General features: G+C 43.6%; 2 protein-coding genes across 11 annotated transcripts in view; one reads left to right on the forward strand and one right to left on the reverse strand.

Annotated features, from left to right (window-relative positions):
* FNBP1 (formin binding protein 1) overlaps positions 1-15,430 on the forward strand; it is a 75,309-nt gene extending 59,879 nt beyond the window's left edge. For 5 of the 6 annotated variants that reach the window (XM_042479118.1, XM_042479119.1, XM_042479121.1 and 2 more), the window contains one exon: positions 821-4,762. In XM_042479118.1, the coding sequence (XP_042335052.1) occupies positions 821-999 (179 nt within the window). In that variant the 3' untranslated portion in view covers positions 1,000-4,762. Of the gene's footprint in view, positions 1-820; positions 4,763-8,783 lie in introns of those variants that run through there. The other variant, XM_042479117.1, reaches the window with a different exon arrangement.
* Positions 15,431-16,848: 1,418 nt separating this feature from the next.
* USP20 (ubiquitin specific peptidase 20) overlaps positions 16,849-24,521 on the reverse strand; it is a 33,678-nt gene continuing 26,005 nt past the window's right edge. For 3 of the 5 annotated variants that reach the window (XM_042479112.1, XM_042479113.1, XM_042479115.1), the window contains 5 exons: positions 23,349-23,457; positions 21,764-21,866; positions 20,017-20,091; positions 19,509-19,693; positions 16,849-18,649 (listed from right to left, as the gene is read on the reverse strand). In XM_042479112.1, coding sequence (XP_042335046.1) covers positions 19,533-19,693; positions 20,017-20,091; positions 21,764-21,866; positions 23,349-23,457 — 448 coding nt within the window. In that variant the 3' untranslated portion in view covers positions 16,849-18,649; positions 19,509-19,532. The remainder of the gene's footprint in view (positions 18,650-19,508; positions 19,694-20,016; positions 20,092-21,763; positions 21,867-23,348; positions 23,458-24,521) is intronic. The other 2 variants (XM_042479114.1, XM_042479116.1) reach the window with 1 other exon arrangement.

Below are 24,521 nucleotides of genomic sequence, written 5' to 3' on the forward strand. Positions count from 1 at the left end.
TCACATTTTCCGAGTATAAACTAATATTTCTACACAGAAAATGCTGTTCCCTGCAGAAAACAGCCACATACCATTTTTTGTGGCAAAATAAGTCCTGAATTGTGAACAGGCTTTGAAAACTGTGCGGTTTTCAAAGACATTCTTGAAGCAATAAGAAATTTACTAAAATTGTTCATTGCTTCTTTCATGAAGAACATTTGTGATAAATTACCTTTCTGTTCCCCACCCTTACCCCACTATGGCTACTGTTTCTTCTCCCTCTCCTCCTCCTGTCCTTCTAGAGTTTGGACATCATCCTGGCTACGCTCTTTTTGGATGTGGTCACTTTAGACAAAGATACTGGTTGATAAAAATGTACAGTATTGATCTTTATTTGTTAGTTACATCCATATCCTGCCTTTCGAAAAGGTATACATAGCTGTTTTCCTTGCCCCATATTACTATTCCAACAGCCTTGTAAGGTAGATCAAGCTGAAAATATGATTGACCCAAGATCATGGCTTAAGGAAGACTTGAGCCAAGATCTCTCATGTGTGAGCCTTACACTGTAACCATCACACCATGTTGGCTCTCACATATGAAGTTATGCGCGCCTTTACAGGGTTGTACCTTAAGAATAGTGGAAGTGCCATTGTTCAGACCCCCACTTGAAATGCATCCCAGCAGCAGTCTGCTTGAACAGAAGGTTGTGTTATGAACCTCTGGGATGTGCAGTAACTCCAGGGCAGGTGTGAATTAGCTATGTAGTTTAGAAACTGATGTGAAATGAGCAGTCTTCTTGGAAGATGCTGCCCTAACACTAGGCTTTTTCCTTTCCCAGGCCAAAATGAAGGAACCATTTCCGTGACTGAAGGAGAGACACTGTTTGTCATAGAGGAAGACAAAGGCGATGGCTGGACGCGGATTCGGAGGAACGAGGATGAAGAAGGCTACGTACCCACCTCTTATGTCGAGGTCTATTTGGAAAAGAATGCCAAAGGTGCTATGACTTACATTTAATTCCCCAATCTCACTCTCGCTTTCTTGCTTCTGCAGGGCTGCTTGGCCTGGCGTGGAAACCTTTTCTCTCCACAATTGTGGAGAAGCTGTTTGCGACAGGCTTGGAGCATGCCAGAAAGTGCATTTACTCCGTGGTAGTGCTGAAATGGAATGGACATGTGCTCCTAAAGCACAACAAGAGCTCAGTCAGAAAAGCTCCTGAGAGGGAGAGAAACTATTACAGCAAAGATTTGCTGGGGTGGGAGCTAAGATCCTCAAGTACCTTCCTTTGCTGAGATAAAGGTGGAAAGAAATGTAAAGAACTCAGATTTTAACTCATTTGAGGTAGAGTGTACAAGGCTGGTCATGCAGGACACCTCTGTTTGCATCTACTTGGAATTAAGTTTGCTTCCCTTCCTTTGCGTCAAATGGGGCTTACTCTGAGTAAGCATGCTTAGAATTTCAGCCTTAAATGAATATTTCCACTTGTGTCTTCTGTGGTGGAAATGTGGTGTGTGTGTTGTTTTTTCACAGCCATGTCAGCCATGGTCTAAGTTTTGTATTTTCTGCTGTGATCACATCATCCAAACACATGCTGTTTGGTTTCTGACAAAGAATTAAGCCAACTAAGGCCCTCCTTTTTCAGTAGCTACTCTCCAGTCACAAGTTTCTATCCTTCTTCAGTGCAGATGACTTTGAAAGCAAGCAAGTATTCCTGGGAGTACTTCAGAAAAAAAATGCTGGAGGTCATGACTAACATTAAGGAGGGTTGCCCACATATCTTCTTTCCCCTTTTTGTGGCTAGCAGAGGTAGTATGTATTATGTGTGTTGTTTGCATGATGTAGTCATATGCCAAGGCATATCCCAACTACATTTTGCAAAACTTCAGGCCCAGAAGGATGGATGCTCTTTGCTTCTCCTATGTGGCTCAGCTCTTTCTAACACTGATGCTTTTTGTCCCACCTGTTGGATTAAGGTTAGATTCTCAGGGTGTTAGCTCCTATTCCGGGAAAGATGAAGACTGATTCAATTAAGACTCAGTCTCCTTCAACAGAGTTTATGCAAGTGAACGCTGAACTTCTTGGGTCTCTGTGAGACTAGCTTTGGCAAAGTAAGGGAAAACAGGCAGTATACAAATTAATTAACTAAGAAAAAAACCCTTACAAGTAACATTAAAATGCACATTAATGACTTATATATATATAGACTACCTAAGCCCTGGCTGAATAGAAGAAAGTTTCAAGTGATGGAGCAACTCAGTAGTGCTGGCACTCACTATTCTTGAGGGAGGAAGAAGAAATAGGAGGTAGAGAGGAGGAGACTTTTCTGTGGTTGCAGAAACACCTGGAGGTTTTTGTGGTCACAAGGTTTGGCTGCTTAGACATCAAACACGTTGATGACCATGCATTACAACTGGTGATTAAGCAAATGAGAAAAGTTCTAGAGAGGCAGTATATGCACAATAGAGGAATTGTTCCTTTACTCCCCAAACTTCTAGCATTCCGGAGAGCAAGACATTGCAAATCATTCATACCTAGGACTCTCCTGTTGTCTTCACATTCTCTGGATCACTTTGCCTGCTCCTTTTCTTTGGATGCCTAAACACTATTTCTAAATCCTCAACTGAAGTTTTAAGTTACTGCAGTGCTAGAAATCAAGGGAGGGAGGGGGGATGCTGAAGGACAATTTCATTTTGGGGGTAGAAATTTTATCTCGGGGAGAATGCATTCATTTTGCCCCACTGTGGCCCTGCTGGGTGTTATGGTCCAAATAATTCACGTTTCTAAGTTCTGCTCAGTTGTTCCAATCAGTATTAAGTTTCATTGTGCCATAAGATGAACTAATTTTCAGCTGGGCTCTTGCCAAAGTAATGAACAAATGGTACATCTATTGACCAAAAAAGGATGGACGCCTTTCTTCTAAAGAACCCAAACAACTAACCATCTTGTCCCCAATCCTCTAACTTCTGGATGAACATTATATGGTTGCAATGTGAGGTGCGGAGATGGGTTATTAAAGATCCAGTTCCTCCAGAAATGCTTTCCCTATCCTTTATCTACCTTGAGGTTAGGAAAACATTCACCCCGCCTTGCTTTCTACATTTTAGGGGATGCTGACATTCAGGCAAAGTGCCATAGTAAATCTAAGTTGTTCATCCAGCTCCAAACCACAATTATTACCGAGTCTGTCACTACCTGGGTCTTGCCAATGAAAGATGCTACATGATGTCCTGGTGCTCAAGCTAGGGATGGACTAAGTATGCCTGGTAACATCCCTTTTAGACCCACATCCATCTCCTATTCTGGACAGATCCACCACCGCACCTTCCCATGTACCACACAAAGCCATGTACCACACATAGTCATGACAATGGTGCTGTTGCTACAGTCATAAATGCTCTTCAAAACCTACTTTACTGAGCATCATCCACACAGAGAGAAGGGTATCTGTTCTACTTGCGATTGGAGCATGGTTCCCACCAGCCATACAAAGCCAGTATTTACCAAACAAAGCCAGTAGTAACCTTACTGTAAATCATGTAAATATTTTTATATAATTTTTTTGTAAAATTCACAGTTTGGAAGTTGTATGTTACAGATAATTTAATTGCCTGCATCCATTCCTTTTGGGGGTAATGAGGTCATGTCAACTTCCTTTTGCAAAATAACAACCTAATATCCTTATCTTTCCCTCCTCCGAGTGTAAAGGCATTACATTTATGTTTTACTTGGGAAGAGCATATTGGAGAAATTTCTCCTAAAATAAGGCCAGAATTTTAGATGCGCTATCTTAGTTGTATAATGAAGTAGCATTTCATGGACCAACTCCTTTGCCCCCCAAAACTTACAGCTGCATGGAGAGAAGGGGTCAGTTATGCTATTGGGGTGCAGGTGGATGACATTTCCATCCCTTCCCATCAGCCACTGAGGCAGCAACAAAGAAATAGGACAGAATACTGCTTGTGATAGTTGCACCCTCACTAGCTGGTGAAAACCATGCCCCAGTCGCAGGTAGAACAGACCCTCTTCTCTCTATGTGGAAGATGCCTGGTAAAGTAGATTTTGAAGAGCATTTACGATTGTATCAACAGTGCCATGATCATGACTATGTAGGGACCATAAATAAATATCAGCTACAGATATATAACTCTAGGTTATGCATCCATAGATCAGATCTTCAACTCCGACGTAAGTTTTTAATCTTTTTAAATGGAGCCCCCCCTCCCCCGCCAATCTTAAAGAAGTAAAAAAATCCAAGACGATATAACAAGCAAGATACTAACACTATCCATAGCAATTTGCTTTTGGCGGTGCTGCAGCTGATTATACAATAAATTGATTTTTTTAAAGTAATGCTTGAAGGTCTAGAAATCACAGTGGCCTTGAGTTGCATGACAAAAACTTGTTTTGAAATGGCAATTTGTAGAAACTTAGAAGACTAGTCATTAGCCCACACTCGTTGCTGACTCCTGAGAGGTGCGTAACAATGATGATGATGCATCTCGGAAACAGTACAGAATTTTTCTATTGAATTGGGAACACAACAATGTGTATTGGAACATCTCATGCAATGCCTTGTTGCACAATGGGGACTCCCATTGTGTAGCAGGACATCTCATGCAGTACCCTGCTTCACAACAAGATTCCCATTGTGTTACAGGTCCCATAGAATCAGAGTTGGAGGAAACCACAAGGGCCACCCAGTGCAACCCAATTCTGTCATGTAGGAATACATAATCAAAGCACCCTCGACAGGTGGCTATCCAGCCTATGTTTAAAAACCTCCAGAGAAGGAGACTCCACCACTCTCTGAGGGAGTGTGGTTCTACTGTCAAGCAGCTCTTACTGTCAGAAGGATTGGCATAATGTTGAGGTGGAATTTCTTGTCCTGTACTTTGAATCCATTTCTCCTATTGTCTGGAGCAGCAGAAAACAAGCTTGCTGCATCCTTATGACATTCCACAATCCTCTCCACTTGTGCTTTGGTCCTGAAGGTGGAGCTACATCTCCATTCCCTTCATGTGCAGTTCAACTTTAGGTGATCATAAGTTGGTTTAATACCCAACAGGATATTTTGGGACATGTGTCAGATAGGGACAAGAGCACAAAGAGACAACAGCCCTTGGTTGCAGCACTTTATTGAAGGAGTCTGAGGGACAACAGAATTTGGAAGAGCTTTAACTATTTCCTTTTCATATCCAAGGCCCCAACAGCTGATGGAGACATTTCAGGGAAGGAAGCTTCCTCTCTCTTCCAGTAGGACTCAGAGGCTGGAAATAAGCCCAGCTGAGAGTAAAAAATCTTGAGGGAGCAGTTGCAGGTAGAAACCAGTGGCAGGTTGTGTTAAGCATCTCCTCTCCTAGCTGCCTATACTGTCTCCAAAGACATTCCAAGGCAGTGGTTTCTCTTTCCAAGGAAAGGTGTGTGGTGCTTAGTCTCTTCCAACATTTTCTTCCATCTCATCAGAGCCTTCCCAAGAATGTAGCTGAACTCCCCAGAAGAGATCTATAAATGTGGACAGTGAAGCCATTTGCAAGCATTGCTCCAATATTCCTCTTCTTAACATTCAGCAAGGCCAATGCACTTTTACATTTAGGATTAATGTAACCATTTTAATGTTTGCCAATTTTCTTTTTCTTTTTAGAAGTTCTTTGTAGCAACTTCATGGCAATTATTTTTATAGACTTTGTTGTACAAATGATCCATAGTTTGTATATAATTTTAACTTAATCCTAAAATGTGACTTGAATTTTTGTTTATTGTACTTGCTGGAGTGGGGTCCTTTTGCCTTTTCTTTTTACAAATATCAGTGTGAACTGTTGTCTTACTGGCGGATTTTCCTAACCCATTTGCTTCCTTTTGTTGAACTGACCAAGAGAGAGACAGCCCAGTTTATGTCATTGAACGTTCTTTCTTTTCTCTCTCTCTGTTTTTCACTTTGCCTGCTTCAGAATCAACATTATAAGAAAGAGCTGAGGTTTGTTAAATCTAGAACTGTTCCCTCCCCTGCCCTTGTTTTATTCTGCTGGGTTGCTCCTCTTAGCTGTACTGCTGTCCTTTCCTGTAATAAAAGAAAAATGTTTATTTTCTCAAGTTTGTGAGGTTTTCTTTGAATGGCCATGATACGAATTAGTCTCCCTTTGGCTTGGCTGCTGGTACTGCTGCATTATGCTTTCAAATCAGGTCTTTGCATACCCTCCAACTCCCCTGGTTTGGCAAGGACAGTCCCTATTAATCCTCCCATTTTTTCAGCTGCTTTTTAAAATGTCCTAGTTTCTCTCCTCCTCCCACTTTCCCCATTTGGACACACCTTATTTCAGTTGCTGCAAATGAGTTCGAAGTGCAAAAGTAGTTTGCAGTCAGTTGATGCAGCAGGAGTAGAGAGGAAGGGGCAGGATCTTGCCTTTCCCAGGAGGCTCAGGCAAATGCAAACTCTCCAAGCTTGCCTGTTCTTCCTCATTAATATCTTTTGCCATCCTGACCACACACTGATGTTGCTTAGCCACATGTGTCCCAGTTTTCACCTGTGAAATGTTGGAGGGTATGCCTTTGTTATTCTCTGGTAGATGTCTTCCCAGTGAATTGCCAATAGCTTCTGCTTAGAAGTAGCTTTCCAACTGCCTTAAAGAGGAAATTACAGCTGTTAACTGTAGTACAAGAAAACAAGGAATAAAAACATATACTTTATGCATTCTCATCCCTTCCTTATAATTAACAACCAGGATAATTTACTCTGAAACTTGCTTGTGGGGATTGCAACAAGTTTACTCTGGGCCAGTCCTCCTCTCTCCTTCCTCTGATAGCACTTATGCTGACAGAATGCTAGCCATTAATATGCCCATGGCCCATGATTCAAGAATAGACTGGGGCAACAATCTCTCCCCCACATTCAACCATGGGCTGCTGATACCTTATAGTACAGAGTGATAGAGAATTATCTCTAGGCTCCACTTTTGAAGTTTTGGACAACTGGTAAGAGAAGCCATGGCCAGGAGGAATGTTAATAAGCAAAAGGCTTAAGGTTGGTGTGAACACTGGAAAAACCATGGCAGAACACTGGGCAGGTCTGGCAGGTTTGTCACAGTGATAGACTCCAATGGGAAACCCATCAGTATGTTATGAAAGCACCTCATGCTTCCCATTTCCCAGCAACTAGTAGTCCAAGGTGGACTACCTCTGATGGAAGGGACAGGATTATGAAATGAAGCCATGTGCATCTCTTCTCCACATCTCTGGGATTTCACATGTTTGCCTCTCAGTTTGGCTGAGTATGTGGAGAGATTTGCTCTAAAGCATCAGTTTTTGCATGGGGAAAAAGGTAGCTGCAAGGTCACAATTCATAGCCCAGTCTTGGGGCTCCTATTAAACACATCTCCAATGTCATAAGGCTCTATATTTTCCCCTCCACAGTATACAACACTTTGATTCACACATTGTAAAGTGATTTGATCTCTGGTATGTCGAACCTGACATGGCAGAGGCTGAGGGGATGTGAAGCCCAGGAGCCTTCCCTGGGTTCTTGTAACAGTCTCCTTCTGCCATTAAGTTCATGAACATGAGCTTTTACAGCATTAGCTGTGGCACTGGCTTGGATGGCCTCTTGGGATGTCATGTTTGCCCGCTTCAGGGGAGCTCAAGGGGAACTGCAGGCCAATTCCCTTGCAGGCATAAACATGTTGCATTAGCAAGACAAATCATGTAGGAACAACAGCTGCTTTAGAGACTCCTAAAGGAAATTGGAGTTTTCTTTTGCTTCACAGATACGCAGATCACATTTCTATCCCATCAGATCCCAGGAGGAAATCAGGTCATTGAGAGCTTAACAGCTTTGAAAAGGCAGGTGATGGTGGATATTTATCACCTCTCTGGCCTGCAATTTCTCTGTTAAAAACACCACCTCCTATCAGTGTTGGCAGATGTGTGCTTGCTTTAGCTCAGAGGATACAAGCAAAGAGTGAGCTACCCCTTCCAACCATCTTTCCTCTCCAAATCACCTTTTCCTCCAATCACTTTGTCTTTTCTTACCATGCCCATGAGCTACTTGCAGGCTAGATCCGCTTTAACTCTCAGATGCTGTACCTTCAAGTCAACTCCAACTTATGGCAACTCCTACAGTTTTCTTGGCAAGACTGATTCAGAGGAGGTTTGCCATTGCCTTCCTTTTAGAATATTGAGAGACTTGCCCAAGGTCCCCCAGTTGGTTTCCAGGGCTGAGCAGGAATTCAGCCCTTGATCTTCCAGAGTCCTTGTCGAACACACAAACCAATACGGTACAGAAAAACTCAAACTAGGAGAGCCTTCCTTGTGGTTCATCCTTGGAGTAGGGAGGAAATAAGTTAATTGGGTCAGCATGGTAATGTGCTAGAACATGAACAAATGGATTCACAGAATCATAGACTCTTAAGAGTTGGGAGGGACCATTAGGAACACCTAGTCAAATCACAAGAAAAAGATTCCACCTAAATATTAGGAAGAACTTCTCTATGGCAAATACCATTCAACAGTGGAATGGACTGCCTCGAAGGTTGTGAACTCTCCATCCTTGGAGGTTTCTAAACCAAAGTTGGGATGGCCCCTGTGGTCCCTTCCAACTCTAAGATTCTGTGATTCATTCACAAGGATCTCTTCCACCCTCCTCCTCCTCTACTTAACCTGTTCCTACTTTTGCTTCTCAGGAGACTGGGGTCTCCCTCCTTGGTTGCTCTTCCCAATGTTGAATGCCTCCCTGCCCCAAATCTCAGGTGTATGTGTAGTATCTAATAGAGCTTCTTTTTCTCTTTTTCTCTTTGTGTTTTATGTTTTAGATTCCTAAAAGTGTTGGCTGCTGATACAAGAGCCTCGGGGCGAGCTGGGCGCAGGAGGAGAAACAATGGTCTGATTTTTTAAAAACAAAACAAAACACCACCCTCTTCATGGCAGGGCCATTTTTGGTGTTTTTTGGGAAAACACCTCCATTGTGTTAGGCTCACTCCTTTAGCTTGGAACAGAGTCAGCACTGGTGGAGTGGGGAATAAAACTCCAACTGGGAAAAGAAAAGAAAGGAAAAGTCTCTTCCATCTCAGCTCCTAGTCCATCACTCAGTTGCTTGCTAAACTCTCCGGCATGCCACCTGCTGCATACAACTAACCCCTCATCTTCCCTTCCCCATTTGTCCAGTGCTAGCATGGTTTGAGCAGGGTCTAACCTAGAATGTAACCAGATCCCCCTTCCATTGTGTTGCTCTGCCCTCCAAGTAAACAGGTGCCAGAAAATTCCCTTCAGGAGCCAGATGCCCATTCCTCACTATGGACCTGATGGAACTGTATAGCAGATGGTTTCCAAATTTTTTTGCCAGGCAGGCCACCACCATTGTTTCCATTTTACATATGAGAAACTGAGGCCGAGAAAGAACAGCTTGCCAATTGGTGCCTTCAGAGCCAAGGTGAGATTCTAACTATAAGCTGAACAGACTCCTTGCTTGTCTTCTTTCCTTGCAGTGATAGACACAAAATCCAACCGCCTGAAACGAGGAGTCACAATTTATTTCTGGAGTTTTGAGCTTCAGGTCTGACTGGGTAACTAGGTACATTGGTTAGAGACAGTGGCCAAAAATAGGAATTCTTTCTTTGAAACCTAGCAATAATATTGGCCTCTGCTAGTATGGTTTGGTTTCTGACAGCTAAACTTGATGGATTTGCCATTTGATGGACTTGCCATTCAAAAAGAATGTTAAGAAACAGGAAAGAGTTAGAAGGAAATGATTTAAAGTATTGCACAAACAGTGGAAATCATTCTAACTGTCAGACTTCAGAGTTGCTCCACTGTGATCTCCCCAGATTTTACTTTTAGTGTCTCTGGTGGAGTCCCTGTCTTCATATGCTTCGTATGTGGTGCCAAAGTGATGGCTCACACATGATAGGTAGACCCTTAAAAGGACTGGACAGCTATTTCTCCCTTATGTCTTCACCAGGTATGATTGGCTTGTTCAGTACTTTTCATTGCAAAAGTACAGCTGCACTGCCCAGGCTAACAGGTGTTTCAGACATTCAAGAATGAAGACACAAAGAGAAGTAGAGCAGTGGCGGTTTTGTGCTCCCAGGAGGGATTGCCATGCACTTCAGAAGATAGTGCGCATTGATAGAGTACATTGTTGATGAACTTGTTCCTCCTGAGACACAAGAATCTGTGTGCTACAGCATCAGGAGTGTAAGAGTGGATGGAGCTGGCTAGCTGGTGGCCTTCCAGATGTTGTTGCATGATCCAGCAACCTCTGCAAGGTTACAAGTTCTCTAGGTGAGGTCATATCAACATGCAGGTTAGGTGAAGCCACACACAAACTCTTCATTTGTTCTGCTTCAAAATCTCACCTCAGCTAAGAACTCCCATCTTGGCTTTTAGACACACTTCTTTTCTCGTTCACCTGCGATATGGAAGTTCTTCAGAGTGGTGATCCTAAGGAGTGCTGAGCTCGCGTAGACAAAGTGCCTAAGCCTTAATGAACTGCATCCGTACTATACAAGCAGTGGAACCATTAATAAATATTAAAACATTATTTTTTAAAACCAGTGCCAGTCACTCCTGTGTCTAAAAAAAATCTTGTTGAAATGATGGTCACCCTCCTATGATGTTTAGGAAGAACTAATTCCTCCTGTGATCAGTTTGGCTTTTTCTCCCTGCATTGTCAAGATGGACCACCTAGTAGCCCATTCTCACATGCCATCGTGGCAAAGGCTGCCTGGCCACCAAACAAACATAGCTGTGAGCCACAAAGCCAGGTATGCTTGCTTAACCTGTTTGTATTTTTCAGCATACATGAGAAAACCCAAATCATGCCCCAAAGGAAAAGCGCAATTGCATGAAGGCAGGGGTCCCTCAGGAAACCAACCCCAGTTCATGGTTTGAGTTGGTGCCTGCCAGTTGTTCAGAGCCCCCCTCCCAGAGACTATGTACTGCTGCCCCCAATTTTGCCCCCAAACACCCTCTAGGGGCCATGGGGCCTTTCCACCATGTCTTTAGTCCTGCCTGGGCCATTTTAGGTCCTGAAGGAACTTATTTTAAAATAGGAAGTGGCTTTTAAAAAAAAGGCCTCTCCTGAGTCTAAAATGCCCTAGGGGGAACCAAAAACATCACATAAATGTCCCCACACCCCCTATAAGGCTTTTGGGAGTAATACCCTTAGGTGGGCCTGTGAGGGGGACACCTGTGGACTATGGACCACAATTTGCCCACTCCTGCTTTACAGCCTAATTTTGCCCCTTCTCTGAGGTCCGGTTTGCTGATCTGGTCCCCTCCATTGAGTTTTGCCCTTGAGACTGCATCTTTCTCTACTTGCCTCTGGAGGAAGCAAGTTTCACCTCCACCCCCCTTTTCAGGCTGGCAAAATATCATTTTCTCTGCTATTTTGCTGACTGCCAAGGTTTTAGCAGAATCGCCAGTCTGCACTTGCTAGGGGCAAAGTATGCGCTCACTCTGCTGACTCTTGAGCGCATGCTGGCAGCCCAGAGTGAAGGCCCCCCCAATGCTCCCAGCAAGACCACCGCTGCCTGAGTCCGCCAACCGGCTCCTCTGTGTGCCACAGACCTCCGTTTCCGCCGTCTCTCTGCCCGCATGCTCGCCCTGTTGCCTTGCCTGAGCCTGCCTGTTATTTTTAAAGGTGCTCTCTTTAATCTCCGCTGCCATTTTTAATTTATTTGGTTATTTCATTCAGCATAGCAAAGAGCTGCCCTCCTCCCTTTTGCATGCTGCCTCCACACACGCTTACCCTATTTATTTCAGCTTGTCCAAAACCACGTCCAACTGAAGTTGCACTCTGATTTACCCTCCCCTTTCCCTACTCCCACCTTGTTGCTGTTCCTGTTGTGGCACAGCCTTCACTTGGCTCTGCTTTGAATTCTCTCTTGGTGATACAACACTGTCAACGGAAAGGGAAGCAGCACCAGCAGCGTCTCTGCCCAGAGATGATGCAACATTGCTGCATGGGCAATTCCTTGCAAACTGGCTCGCTGCACAAAGCTCTCCTACGTTTGGTTTTGCACTCACCGCCTAAACTTCCAGGCAGCTGCCATTCTTGGATCAGGTGGAATTGCCCAGGGCAGCCCCTCACTTAAGAAGCCACCAGCTGAGAGCCAGAAGAGCCCAGCCTGTGAATCACATTTATCTGAAGCCTTCCTTGGAAGATGGCCCAGCTCTCCTTCTAGTCCACATGGGCAGGTGAATATACAGGCACCATGGAATGGATTTTCATTATCACCTCACCTGCAATTGCTTTCAGTGAAGGAGGTTTGACTAGACAAATGGTGTGTGCATGAGACAGGATGCAGCAGAGAGAGAATATTTAGATAGGACACCTTGCAGTGTGGCAGTGAATTAATCCAGCTGGCTATTGGCCACCATCCAGAGGGCCCCAGAGATTTGGCTCCCAGCATCTCCAGCCCTGCAAAGGACTCCTCTCTCTGAGGGATGCTGCTGGTGAGTTGAGGCCCATTTTGAGACCTAAATGGTTCCAATGCTCTGATGCCATACCTGGCAATTTCCTGTGTGGCAACAATAGCAGGTGGGCACTCCATACCATTCACCCACCATTTGCCCTGTTTTTCCTGTTGGTAGCAAGAAACATGATAAAGTTTCCCTTTGCTAGTTGGGTTCAGCAGTGGATTAGAGAGGATCACCTGCCAGCAAAACCAAAGCAGAACCCCCATGTTCAGAGGCAGTCTTGTCTGAATACCAGTTGCTGGAGGAGTAAAGAGTGCACTGCTGCTTTTGTGTCATGCTTTTGAGTTGGGAGAAACAGGAGGCTGAGCTTCATGGGCTTTTGGTCTGATCCTGCCTAATTCTTTCACTTGGGGAAACAGCATGTTCTATCCACCCAGCCCTGCAAGGTACCAGCTGCCTTTGTATTGTCTTCTTTTATGTTAAGTAGACTTGTAAAGTGAGGTGTACCTTTTGTTGTGGAGGAATGGCTGCAGTTGGGTAGGATCCAGCTGTGTTCCCTCTCTTCCTGGCATTCAGTCCTGCCACAGGAGACTGGGGGAAAGATGTAGGGAGATGCCTTCACCCTTGCCATAGTAGAAAGGTAGACCAGGGATCATGGCACTCTAGATGAGAATCTAAACATTGCTGCTCCCAATGGATAGTCTCTGTCCTGACTTCTTACTGTGCTGTTTTGGTTGCACTTCAGAAAAGTTGTCAGATGGAGAAGGAGGGGAAATGAATAGGTGACTCTAGCAGGAGAAAGGAAGCCCTGATGTGAATTTATGAGTAATACCCTCAAGTGCCATCATGCCTACCCTCAAAGGTCACCAGCTGATTCTGAAACACAGAATGCGGCAGCAGCATCCTGGAATCCTCAAGAAGGGCTGGTGCCACAGCTGAGTGTTTCTCCTTTCTGAAAACATCCAAACACCCTTAAGAGCCAGGCCATCCAAGTATGCCCACAGTGCCATGACAGATGGATAGCTACTGGAAAGGAATTTTTACCTTACGCATTGGAAACAAACAAATGAGGAATCAGTTCTTCCTCTTCTTTCTCTCTCTCTTTTTTAATTGTCACCAATGTAGGATTTAAAAGAGAAAATCTGCTTCTCCCTATACATATATGTATAACATATCTAAATAATATGGTGGACAGTATATTATTGTCACCTTAACAGGAATGTCCAATTGATTGCAGCATCCCAAGTGGCCACATCCAAAACAAGGAGCTTTTACTGCTGCCTCTGTAACATAAGTCTGTGAAGAGACAAGTCCTAGGAGTTTTTACAAACTGACAGTGGATTATTGACCTTTTGGGAACATGAAGTCCTCCCTCAAGGGGGAAAATTCAGTCATTTAGGAGTGAGAGATGACAGCGGAGGTTCCTGCACCAGAGCCTACGAGGCATAACTGAGGATGCAGCTAAGTCACTGACACAATACACGCTAGTGAACTGCAATGAGGCACAATGGGGCACCACACAAGATGTCCTATTTCACAACTAGGGCTTGCTTTGCACATTGGGACATGTTGTGTGTCAGGGCATGTTGTGCGACAACCACACTGCTAGTTCCACTTGTGCAGTGGTGCCAAAGACATAGTTCCATCTTTGCTGAGAATATAAATGATGTGCAATCACAATTCACCTTCGTGCAATTGTAAGTTGGTTTACAATGTTGTAGCTTCCCAACAGGATGCCAAGCGTTATTTCTCTTCCACTAAATACATATCTGAAGAATGCACTTGGCATGCTCTTGCCATGAGGGCCTTGGCCCAGAATTGGGAATTGCAGAGGAGAATCAAAACAGATGCCATGTTTTTAGAGCTGTAGTGAGCCCAAAGGCACCCTTGCTAATGTTCCACATGTTGCTCTTCCATCAGGACATCAACACCTCTTTATTAAATACATAAATAAAGGACTGAATTAGTTAAAAGCAACGAAAGGCACTCATTTGGTAGCATCTCTTCCTCCACAAGGCCCAGAGAACAAGTTTAGATCTTTGTCTTAGACCTAACGCTAGAGAATGGGTGCAAACAGAGCGATGCTGTGCCAATTAAAAGTAATATTTATAATCAGTTAAAATTGGCAACCCAGAAGCAGTGGGGGCAACTGCTACAACCTTTGGGTTGACATTGTTGTGTGTGCGAAGCAAGTAGTGGCTGCTCTTAAAATATTACCGTACTTCTCTCTTTGGTAGCTGTAGCTTCCATGTGGAGGAAGTTTGCCACCTGCGTAACGCAGTCCGACCCGCAGGCTGCAAATGGGCTTCAACAGGGATGGTTGGTGCCTTTCAGGTGCAGAAAGACAGATCCATAGCACTGGAAGTCTGAAATTTAGAACAATTTAGATGTGTTTCAAAGCCTCCTCATTCACTTCAGTAGACAGAGCAGCTCTGTGCACAAAAAGAACTAGGGATGTGGCGGTGCCTCTGTAGAGATCTGTGCAAAGCCTTGGGAATTTAACTTGAAGATGAATTTTGCAGCCAGTTTATAAAAACTCTTTGACTTTCTCATAATCCTACTGAAGCGGGAGGCAGGGGAGTATGGACTCTTGCCTCGAAACCCACCCTGTGCTCCCTCTCCCTAATCCCCTTTCTTAACATTTGTAAATAGACAGAAGAAAAGAAACATATTTACTGAAAAGTTGTGTTTTAATGCTGAATATTTTTCAAAGGTTCTGCTGCGTATTGGTTCCATCCTTCCTCTCATGCTTGAAGTGTCAAAAAGATTTTAAAAAAATAAATGAATAAGCCAAATTATATTTTAACATATAATATAATGTCAAGCACTTTTTTTTAAAAACAACAACAAAAAATTATTTGTGTGTTTAGGCACTGGATTCTTTTACCTTGGTTTTGGTGGCATCGAAATATGTTTGTGTGCGTGTGCGTGCGTGTGTATGGTTTCATAGCCCAAAAAGTGTAAAGACGTTCTGGTGTTTTGATCCATTTGTTTCTGGCGACAGAATTCTACCAAATAAAGTGCTTCCATTTGAAAGCGAGTCCTGGTCCGTGCCGTTTTGTTTTTTAAACCAACCAACAACATTTTTGACACACAAAACATCTCTTTGTATTAAAATGTTGATTGACATAATTTGATGTATGGCTGGGGGTGTTTTTTTTGAGACCATTCAGAGGGATGAAGGTAATATTGAATGTAAAAAATCTCACAGAGAGGGCCATGCCCAAGGGAAGGTGCTGAACTCCTCCGTCACGCAAGTGTCATAGTCTTGCTCTTCTCCCCACTTTTTAAAAGAAGGGGTGGGCAACTCTGAAAGGAACAGCACTCTTTGGCACATCCTATATTCTTCCCCAGGGGAACAGGAAGCAATGGGACCTGCAAATGCAACTGGGATATCCCATAGGCCACGAGGGATTGCTAGCACAGACCGGTGGGATGCAACTGGGAAGCTATAGTGCTGGCTTTTCCACCATACTTTAGTTCAAAGCCAGGGGCCTGGAGAGAGAGGGGCAGCAGCATTAAGTCCAATTCCGGCACCTGAGGGTCTCAAAGCCAAACCTCCATTCCTCTCTGCACTCAGCTGCCTGGAGAAAACCTGGCATGTGGATTGTTGCTGGGAGTTGCAATCCAAAAAGGCAATCTCTCCAAGCTACCTCCTAGCTTCACATATTGTTTTGTGTGGGGAAAGCAGACAGGGTTTTACAATTGAGGAATGAAAACAAAATGGCTTACAGGTTTCATGCTCACAGGTGGGTGGGGACAAGAACTATTTGGACAGTTTTTAGCAGTGGCTGCGATGCTGAAATAAAAGCAGCTGGAAGCAGAACTGGCCTAAGCAACAGTGAGCCTGGCACAGCATACAGTTCCTCCTCTGCATCCAGTCAATCCCACCATTCCCACCCAGAGCAAATGTGCCATCAATCCCCCACCTGATGTCCTTTCCCCACTGAGAGCTCTTCAAGTCCATTTCTGAATTATGGTGGCTCTTTGTTTGCTATCATTGCCTTCTTCTGAGGCTAAGGGTGTTACTCTGCCAAAGTTAGCCAGTGGACTTCCAAGGCTGAGCAAGGATTTGAATTCCAGTCTCTCAAAGCACAGGTGAATTATTTATTGATAAAATTCAATGGATTTCAGTCTGCAGATATTCTCAAAGGCCTTCTTCGGGGGTTGTAATGCCATTTACTAATGAAATCAAAGAAAATTTGTAAATGGCATTGAGAGTTTCAGCTATAGAAATTTTTGAAGTTAAATTTCAAACAGACTCTAAAGAAGGCCATACAGGCTGAAATGTTTGCCAATAAATCACTGATCCATCAAGTATCTTCAGATGTGTCCTGTTTCCCACACTCCACTGATCTGATTCTCCAGTTTTTGCTTCTTCAAATCAAACCCTGCCACACATACGCTAGGACTCACATAACATGAAGGAAAGGGGTGCAGACAAACAAAAATGCCATATTTAGAGACTTGGAATGCAAGCAGGGTTTATTGTCTTGTGTTCTTAGCACTGAAGGAGGAACTGGCAGCACACAAGGCTTATTATTAACAGTCTGAGGGCTCAATTTCTTTAAAGTGTGACATACAGAACTCAGCACAAGGACGGCTGCCCTGAAAGCTCTATAATGGGCCCTGGAAATGTTGCTGGACATCCAATATCAAGGAACACCAAGAGTAGGTCATTCAAGTGCTCTTGTGTGGCCCAGGGAGGAGTTCTTTGAGGTGGAAGGAGATCCATATCAATGAGGAAAGCACAGAAACACCAAGGAACATCAACAAGGGAGCTCCCATGTGCTTGTTTGCTTCTTTGAAAAAGTGAGAATCATTGGATGTTTTTTTCAGGAAACACTCTCTGAAGGGAGCGTCTCAAAAGACTGCACTGTATTATGGATCTGTACCACCACCCCTTTCCCATCTCATATGCACAATCACTCTCTTAAATCTTGATGGCACTGAGCAAGAGAAGAGTGAGAAACTGTTTGTGTGCACACACACAAACACGGAGAGTGAGAGCAAGGTATAGTGAGAAATCAAGAGCACAACAGAGAGTTTAAGACCAAACTATCAGATCCAATGCCAAAGAAAGCCCCTCTTTGTTGAGAGTTCACAACTGGACCCCTCTGGCAGAACTTAGTCATGTTTCAAAGAAGGAACCTTCTGGAAGAATCAGCACATTGGGATAGTTTTAATTCCAGCACCTCTACCTTAGGGTAGTGATGGTGATGGTCATCATTGCTACCCCACTTGACTTTCTCTAGGCTGCCTGTTTCTCTGGGACACTTCCAGTGTTCTGGACTTGCAGTACAGAGTGAGACAAATCCCTGTCTATGAGATGAAGCTTCCAGTTAGCACAGCATCATTACAAAGGACTGAATCAAGCATGTATGTTTTGTCATGGAACACAAAGTCAATCATAAGGGAGCAAAATATTCTGCGTGCTTGTTCCTTAAAAAATTTGGGGCAGAAAGGGGAAAAGGTAATCTTAAATAAGAGGTAGGGGTGTGTTTGATCCCTGTAAATAAATATGTAAATAAAGAGCAATTCACAGTATCCACATTTTAAGATTGAAAGCTCTTTGTCAGCAGAACAGTGGAAGCCAAACCCACTTCTGTGGAAAAGAAATGGAATTTATTTCCCCAAAAAACTAGAGCCCCCAGCTGCCTCCTGATAGAAAGGAGGGCAGCACTCAACAGCATCTGAAAACATTCCCCCAATTTCTTCCATGTGTGGCTCCTGCAGAGGTGCTGCCTGTACTATCAATTTTGCAGGGAGAGGGAATTAAAACTTCATCATGCCTGCATTTGCTCACAGGCAGAAAAGGCCACAAAGATCACTAACAGGACTGGCATGGACAGGAAGCCAGGACAAAGCAGCAAACTTGTCTCCCAACTCACTTTTGAGGACACACCAAGCAGAAACTCAGACCTACAAGGCAGAGCTGCCGGAGGACTTGCAGTACGAAAAACCAAACTGAAACCAGTTGTCAAGAAGGAGACCCTCTTCCTCTGCTGGAATTACAAGAACCGGAGCAAAGATGGCCTTTGCTTGTAAGTCTTAGAGCAGTTTATAAGACCTTGTCAGCATTTGGTAGCATCAAATTAACATTGGCTTCTGCTAGTTGCAACATTATGCACTGTGGGCAGGGCAAGGTAGTTGCAGTGGCTGCTTTGTATGTTTTGAGTTCCAAAATACAAAAGTGTCCAGATGCAGTCCAGAATGTGGAAGGTCCACTCCCCAGGTGGAAGTCAGGGCCTAGCCCAACCTGATAAGAATAAGCACAAGAGACAGCAGAGTCAGATACCTTCCAACATGTCACAGATCAAAACCTGACCAAGTAACATCTGACCAAGCAACATTAGAGTGTGCTCCTTCTCCCCTCCCCTTGCTAAGTTAAATTTTGAGTGCAAACTACTTTTGCACTTTGAACTCAGTTTGCAACAATAAAATAAGCTAAGGACAAAAGGAGAAAGTGGAAGGAGGAGAAAGAGCACGACATTTTAAAGGCATATGGAAAAGTAGGATGACAACGGATTAATTGGGACAGTCCCTGCCAAACCAGGAGAGTTGAAGAGCATGTGCTACATTCCTTTAGAGCAGAGAACAGCTTGTGCCAGCATTCTTCTTAACATGAGGGATGCTAGCAGGAACAATCTGCCTGGGAGGCATTCCATCCTCCAGGTTCCTAGCAATCAGATCAGCAAAGGATACCATTGAACCAAGACTGCCTGAAGTTTAGTAACAACAGGAATCTAAACTGTGAACCAGACTAAAATGTTAAGCGTAGAGACATGGAAACAGCTATGAGAAGTGTATTTAACTCAATATTTTAACAGAGAGGGAGCAATATGACAATCCATTAAATCTATATTCCAAATCTACATCATATGTGCAAATGTTCAGCTGTCTTTAACAGTATACAAATCCACATGATCGATCACAGTTACAAAATCTGGTGCATTATCTAGTGGAACTAAAACAAAAATTATAATAAGACTTTGGACTAAGTTCAATTACTACTTTAGGCACCTCCAAAACCACAGAGCTTTAGAAAGGGAGCTGAGTACTTGACCCAGGATGGTGGACCCCGGCGTTCCCGCAAGAAAGATGTTGTTTGAGGATACCTTCCCCAAGTGATCCATGGTCCCTCAGGCTGCCCGAGTCTCTGCCTCAATCTTTTGCTCCCCATGCAGACTCTCCACTTCCTGCATCTGGGCCACGTTCTGCCGGATGGCGATCTCAGGGCCTCCACCGTAAAGCGTGCTTAAGTAAATCCATGTCTCTTCAGATATTTGCCCATAATCAGCTCCTGTGAAAAACAGAGGGAGCTGCCAGAAATTCCTCCTGAGGAAAGAACTCTCAACAGCGCCTCCTACTACACCTTACCCAAACCACTACCCTGAATTATTACTCATCATTTTTATAATCAGCAATAACAGGTATGCTATGAACATGTGCCAAGGTGGAAACATCTATTTGTCTCATATCTAGCAAGGCTGGAATTTACTCTTTCCATGTGCCATGTTAAGGAAGGGAATACCAGATGAGGTTTGCTAAAGGCTGCCTCCCAAGCTCCAAAGAGGTTCCTTCTTCTCAGCTACACCCAAATCCAGATTTTGTCATGAGCCTTACCTGGCTTCACCTGGATATGGCCATTTCCTTTGGCCACAGCTATCTTGCTGTTGTCAATTGGTCCAGGCGGTTCTGCTGGAAAGGAAAAGGAGGTTCAGGGACAGCCTTTTGCAGCTTCATTGCCCTTGGTGCCACCCAATTTGACTGAAGCTCAGTTCAGAATTCCAACAAGTTCCCCTTCTCCTCTGAACAAATGACACAAAGAGATGTTCCCCACTGTCTCTTTCGGAATCAAGGGAGTTTACATGTGCCAGAGATGTAAACGTAGCTGGTGTGCAAACATAGCTAGTCTGATGTTCAAATGGGTCTCCCCTCTGCTTTCTCAGGGATTAGGCTAGGATATGGGCCTGTCTGGACTCTGAGGTTTGCAGGTAAGCCCCTTCTCTCAGTCCCTCCACTTTCACAGATATAGTTGGTGGGAACACAACAGAGGACTTTTGCCATGGATGACCCTAGATTTTGGAACTCCCTAGGCTAGGTTAGAATGGCTCCTCCTGACTGGCCTTCTGGGCAGCAGGCAAACACTTTCTTATTTAGACAAGTGTTTAGAAAGCTTTTAATAAAAGTACTGAATTGTTTTGAAATTGTATTAAGTTTTTAAAACCCTTTTTTCAAGTGTATATTTTTAATATGGTTAATAGTTTAAATTGGTTTTCATGTTGACTTTTTATTTGTTTGTAACGATAATCTTTTTAATGTGTAAGCTGCCTTCAGTCCCAGTCTTGAGAAAAAAGGCAGGATATAAATAACGTTAATAGTAGTAGTAGCAGTATTATTATTATTAATAATAATAACAATAATAATGCCAAAAAAAACCTTGCAAGTGTTACTTCTTTAGACTACAGCTTCCAAAGTTCCCTAGCCATCATGGGATTCTAGGACCCATCATTCAAAGAAGCGACTCTTCCAAAGGGCTGGGTACATCAAGCATTTTTTTTAAAAACCACTTAAACTGACTATGGTTTGTTTTAAAGAAGAAGAAAAAAAAAGAACAGACAGTGCTCATGCTGTGGGTGGAGGAGTCTGAAAACTATAATGTAAAAAATAACATTTCGAGCTACAGGGCAAGCTAGATATTACAATTAACACTTTTTTCAAAAAGAAGTGTGCTTAAACTGACTGTTTATTTTGAAAAAAGGTCCACCTTGGTGCCATGACCCAAATACACTTTAGAATCTCGCCCACATAGGTTTCCAGTGAACCATCTCTGCCTCATTCTACACTATTTACAGTAAACAATAGTTGACATCCTACATTGCCTACTCAGGCATTCATAACTGACATCTCCTGGACAAACCCCCCAAATCTACCATAAAACACCTGTCACCCGCATCAAGTGAAGGATATCTGTTAAGCTGGTTGGCAGGCACAAGGAAAGGGACGTTTCCAGCCCTCTCCCACAAGTGAGCAAGGATGCAAAAGGCCAAAGGTAAGAGCATGCCATGCACCACCCAGATTACAGAATTTTTCAAGCGCAGCATTTTCTCTGTAGATGTGAAACTACAAATCAGTCTTTTTATCACACCGTGAACTCGGGTGCTATGGCAGGACCACCAAGTAAGATGTGCTTTGGGAAGAGGCAGCTTGGTCATTCTGGCTAGTCTCCTACCAACTCTGGGACTTCATTGTCTGCCCAGAACTTGGTAAGAGCCTCCTCCTCTCCTCCCCACTCACTTCCTATAAGACATTACAGTCCCATCCCAGGAGAGAGGCTAAATATAAAATGAACAGATGAATATTAAATTACCGTTGTCTTTGCCTTTGACAAATGATTCCCATTCACGGAACCACTGCATGCTTATGCAATAGATGACACTGGGAGACTCCTCTGCCTGGAAGGCTTTGTTGAGCTGATGGGAAAGAGAGAGGACAGGGAGAGAAAGAGAGCATTGGGGATGAAAGGGGAAAACACCATCAACACTGCTGCTCCACCAAGTTTCAAGCTGCTTCTGATGCTCACTTTGCATTATCCTTTTTGTAAATGGTGGATTCTTTTTCTCTCTCATAAACTGCCTTGAAAGGCTTTGAGGCTGAGACAAGGTGCCAGGTTTTTACAAATAATAAATAGAATTACAACTGCAAACATTTTTGGGGGGGAGAGGACAGAAGAACAATATGAAGTTCATGAAAATGTATGTATACATCAAAAGAAATGAAACACAAATAAAATACAAAGTAATACAGCAAAGCTTGAAAAAAATCCTTTTTGGGTGGGTGGGGGACTCTAATGCCTAAAACACTTCAGCCAGCAAGGTCCCAGATACTCTTCCTGGAAGATCTGAGGAGTACTAACACTTTCATGAGATGTTAATTCAACATCTTTTACCAAGTCAGCTTAATTGTTCCTCTAGCAAAGTGGTGGAGTCCCTTCCTGTCACCTTCTCCCTGGTCTTGTGTGATCAGAGATTCCAGTTTAGGAAAGTTGCACTCTCTCAATCTCCAGTGTATGTTCCTGCAATCCACCAGCACCTGTCACCAAATTGCAATACAGGGATCACACTAACATTCAGAGAAATACTGCACTGTGGAATATTTGGAACACTCAGAAAGCACCAAATTACAAAGTGGGTAATTTTTATTACATCTGAGTCAACAGTTCCCTAGAGAACATCCCATTCGCTCCTCAGCTACGCTCTCTTGGGCCTCAAAGAGATAGGAAACAGGATCTCTATCAGACGCAGGAGAGCCACTGATAGATCACTGTAAGCAATACTGAGCCAAGTGTACCACAGATTGCAGCTCAATACTCCCTATGCTCCTATGTAAGACACAGGCCTAGAGCTGGTGGGGCCAAGGCAAGGAAAGCTGCCTTATCCCTTTAGTCTTATCTAGTACCATCTGCTCAGACTGGCAGTGGCTCTTTGAGGTCTCAGGTAGAGACGATATTTCCTATCACTTCTCATTCCATTCCAGTCCATTCTTTTATTCACAATGCAACTTTTCTTCAAAGCCACAATTCAAGGCAGCTACCTCATCAAATCCTTTTAGCTGGAGTTGCCAGTGGTTGAACCTGGGACTTCTGTAAGCTAAGTGGGTGCTCTAAAGTACACCCTTGCACCCAACTCCCTTATACAATGCTGCAGCTGAATGTTCAGATGGGAAATGCCTACAGAAGACTGTAGCCAATGGGGTCTTTTGTCAAGGATGGTGGCCCAGGAACAGTTTTCTCATCTCAAAGTGGAACCACCACTGGTAGCAGAGCTTGGAAGACCTTTCTCAGTACCACTGCAAAAAGTTTCCACTGTTGGCCAGTGCTGAGCAGGTGGACTAATGGGGCCAGGAGAAAGCTTCATACATTCAAAACCACCTCCACCTGTGGACAGACACAGTACCTTGATGAAGGTGTCAATCTCCATCTTCCTCCTCTTGGCCAAGGCTTCAATCTCCACCTGGCATACTGAACACACGTACAAGTGGTTTACAGCTGGACCGCCACTAAACCTGGACCAAAAATAAAGGAGAAATTGGATACTAAGAACTGGAGGAGCCAGGCTGAAGGAGTCAACCACCCCCTTCTATAGGCGAGGGTCACCAGAGAGGCACACTCCACTCCCAAACTGTACACCCTTAAAAACAAGATATCTCTCCTATGGCACAATCCATTCTACTGTCACCAGGCACAGGGCTAGGCAGGAACAGCACAGACAAGTGGAGCGGTGATCTTTGAATGACTGCTCTCTAGAAGACCACATGGAATCCCAGTTTGCCTTGGGCAGGGGAAAGACAAAAAGTCTGTGTGTTATTTTAATTACATAGTCTCAAGCTTACGTAATCCTCAGGGACCAGGATTTTTTTATGTGAACTGAGGCCTATTTGCTGAACCCAATGAGGATTCCAATACACTGCAGGCCAAGGTTAGTGAGCAGTATACTCCCAACAAAAATTCTAATCTCTCTTCATCTCTTCCCAAGGAATAAATGGGGCCAACCTACTGACAACCAGAAAATATTACTGTACTTCTGCTTTGCTGCATCATGGCTTGCCCAATAATGAGACTGGACCATTTTTGTGGAATCATTTTTAAAAAAAAGCACGCTGGTGACAAAGAGCAGTAGATGTATCTTCAGTCATTTTCCCCCAGACGCTTGTTTGTTTCAAAGGCTATATATGGCAACTAGCTGCAGTTTGGTGACAAAGTTTACAACAGTTCAGATGTCAGTGCCATTGAATGCCTAAACGGCAGTTCTACTTCTGTGAGGATTCTGTAACAAAATGAGACTCTGGGGAACTCAGGCGTATGAGGTTAAAATAAGAGCATAAGAACTAAGGGATTGTGAGAAAGATGTCACAAAAAAGGCAGGTTTTAGAGGACTTGAAGGGGAAAGAGTTGGTATCAGGAATGTGCTCTTGCCACAAGCAACAGCCATATTTTTTCAAGTTTCTTTCTACTTCGGTCCCAGGAGCAGGAAATTTGATTTTACCTTAACTTTTAACTTAACTTAAAAACAATAGCAAAATCAACTAAAGATTTTTAGTTTCTTGAATTATGCAGATAATGAAATCAG

Source organism: Sceloporus undulatus, chromosome 7 (genome assembly GCF_019175285.1).
Source record: "Sceloporus undulatus isolate JIND9_A2432 ecotype Alabama chromosome 7, SceUnd_v1.1, whole genome shotgun sequence".
Taxonomy (NCBI): Eukaryota; Metazoa; Chordata; class Lepidosauria; order Squamata; family Phrynosomatidae; genus Sceloporus; species Sceloporus undulatus.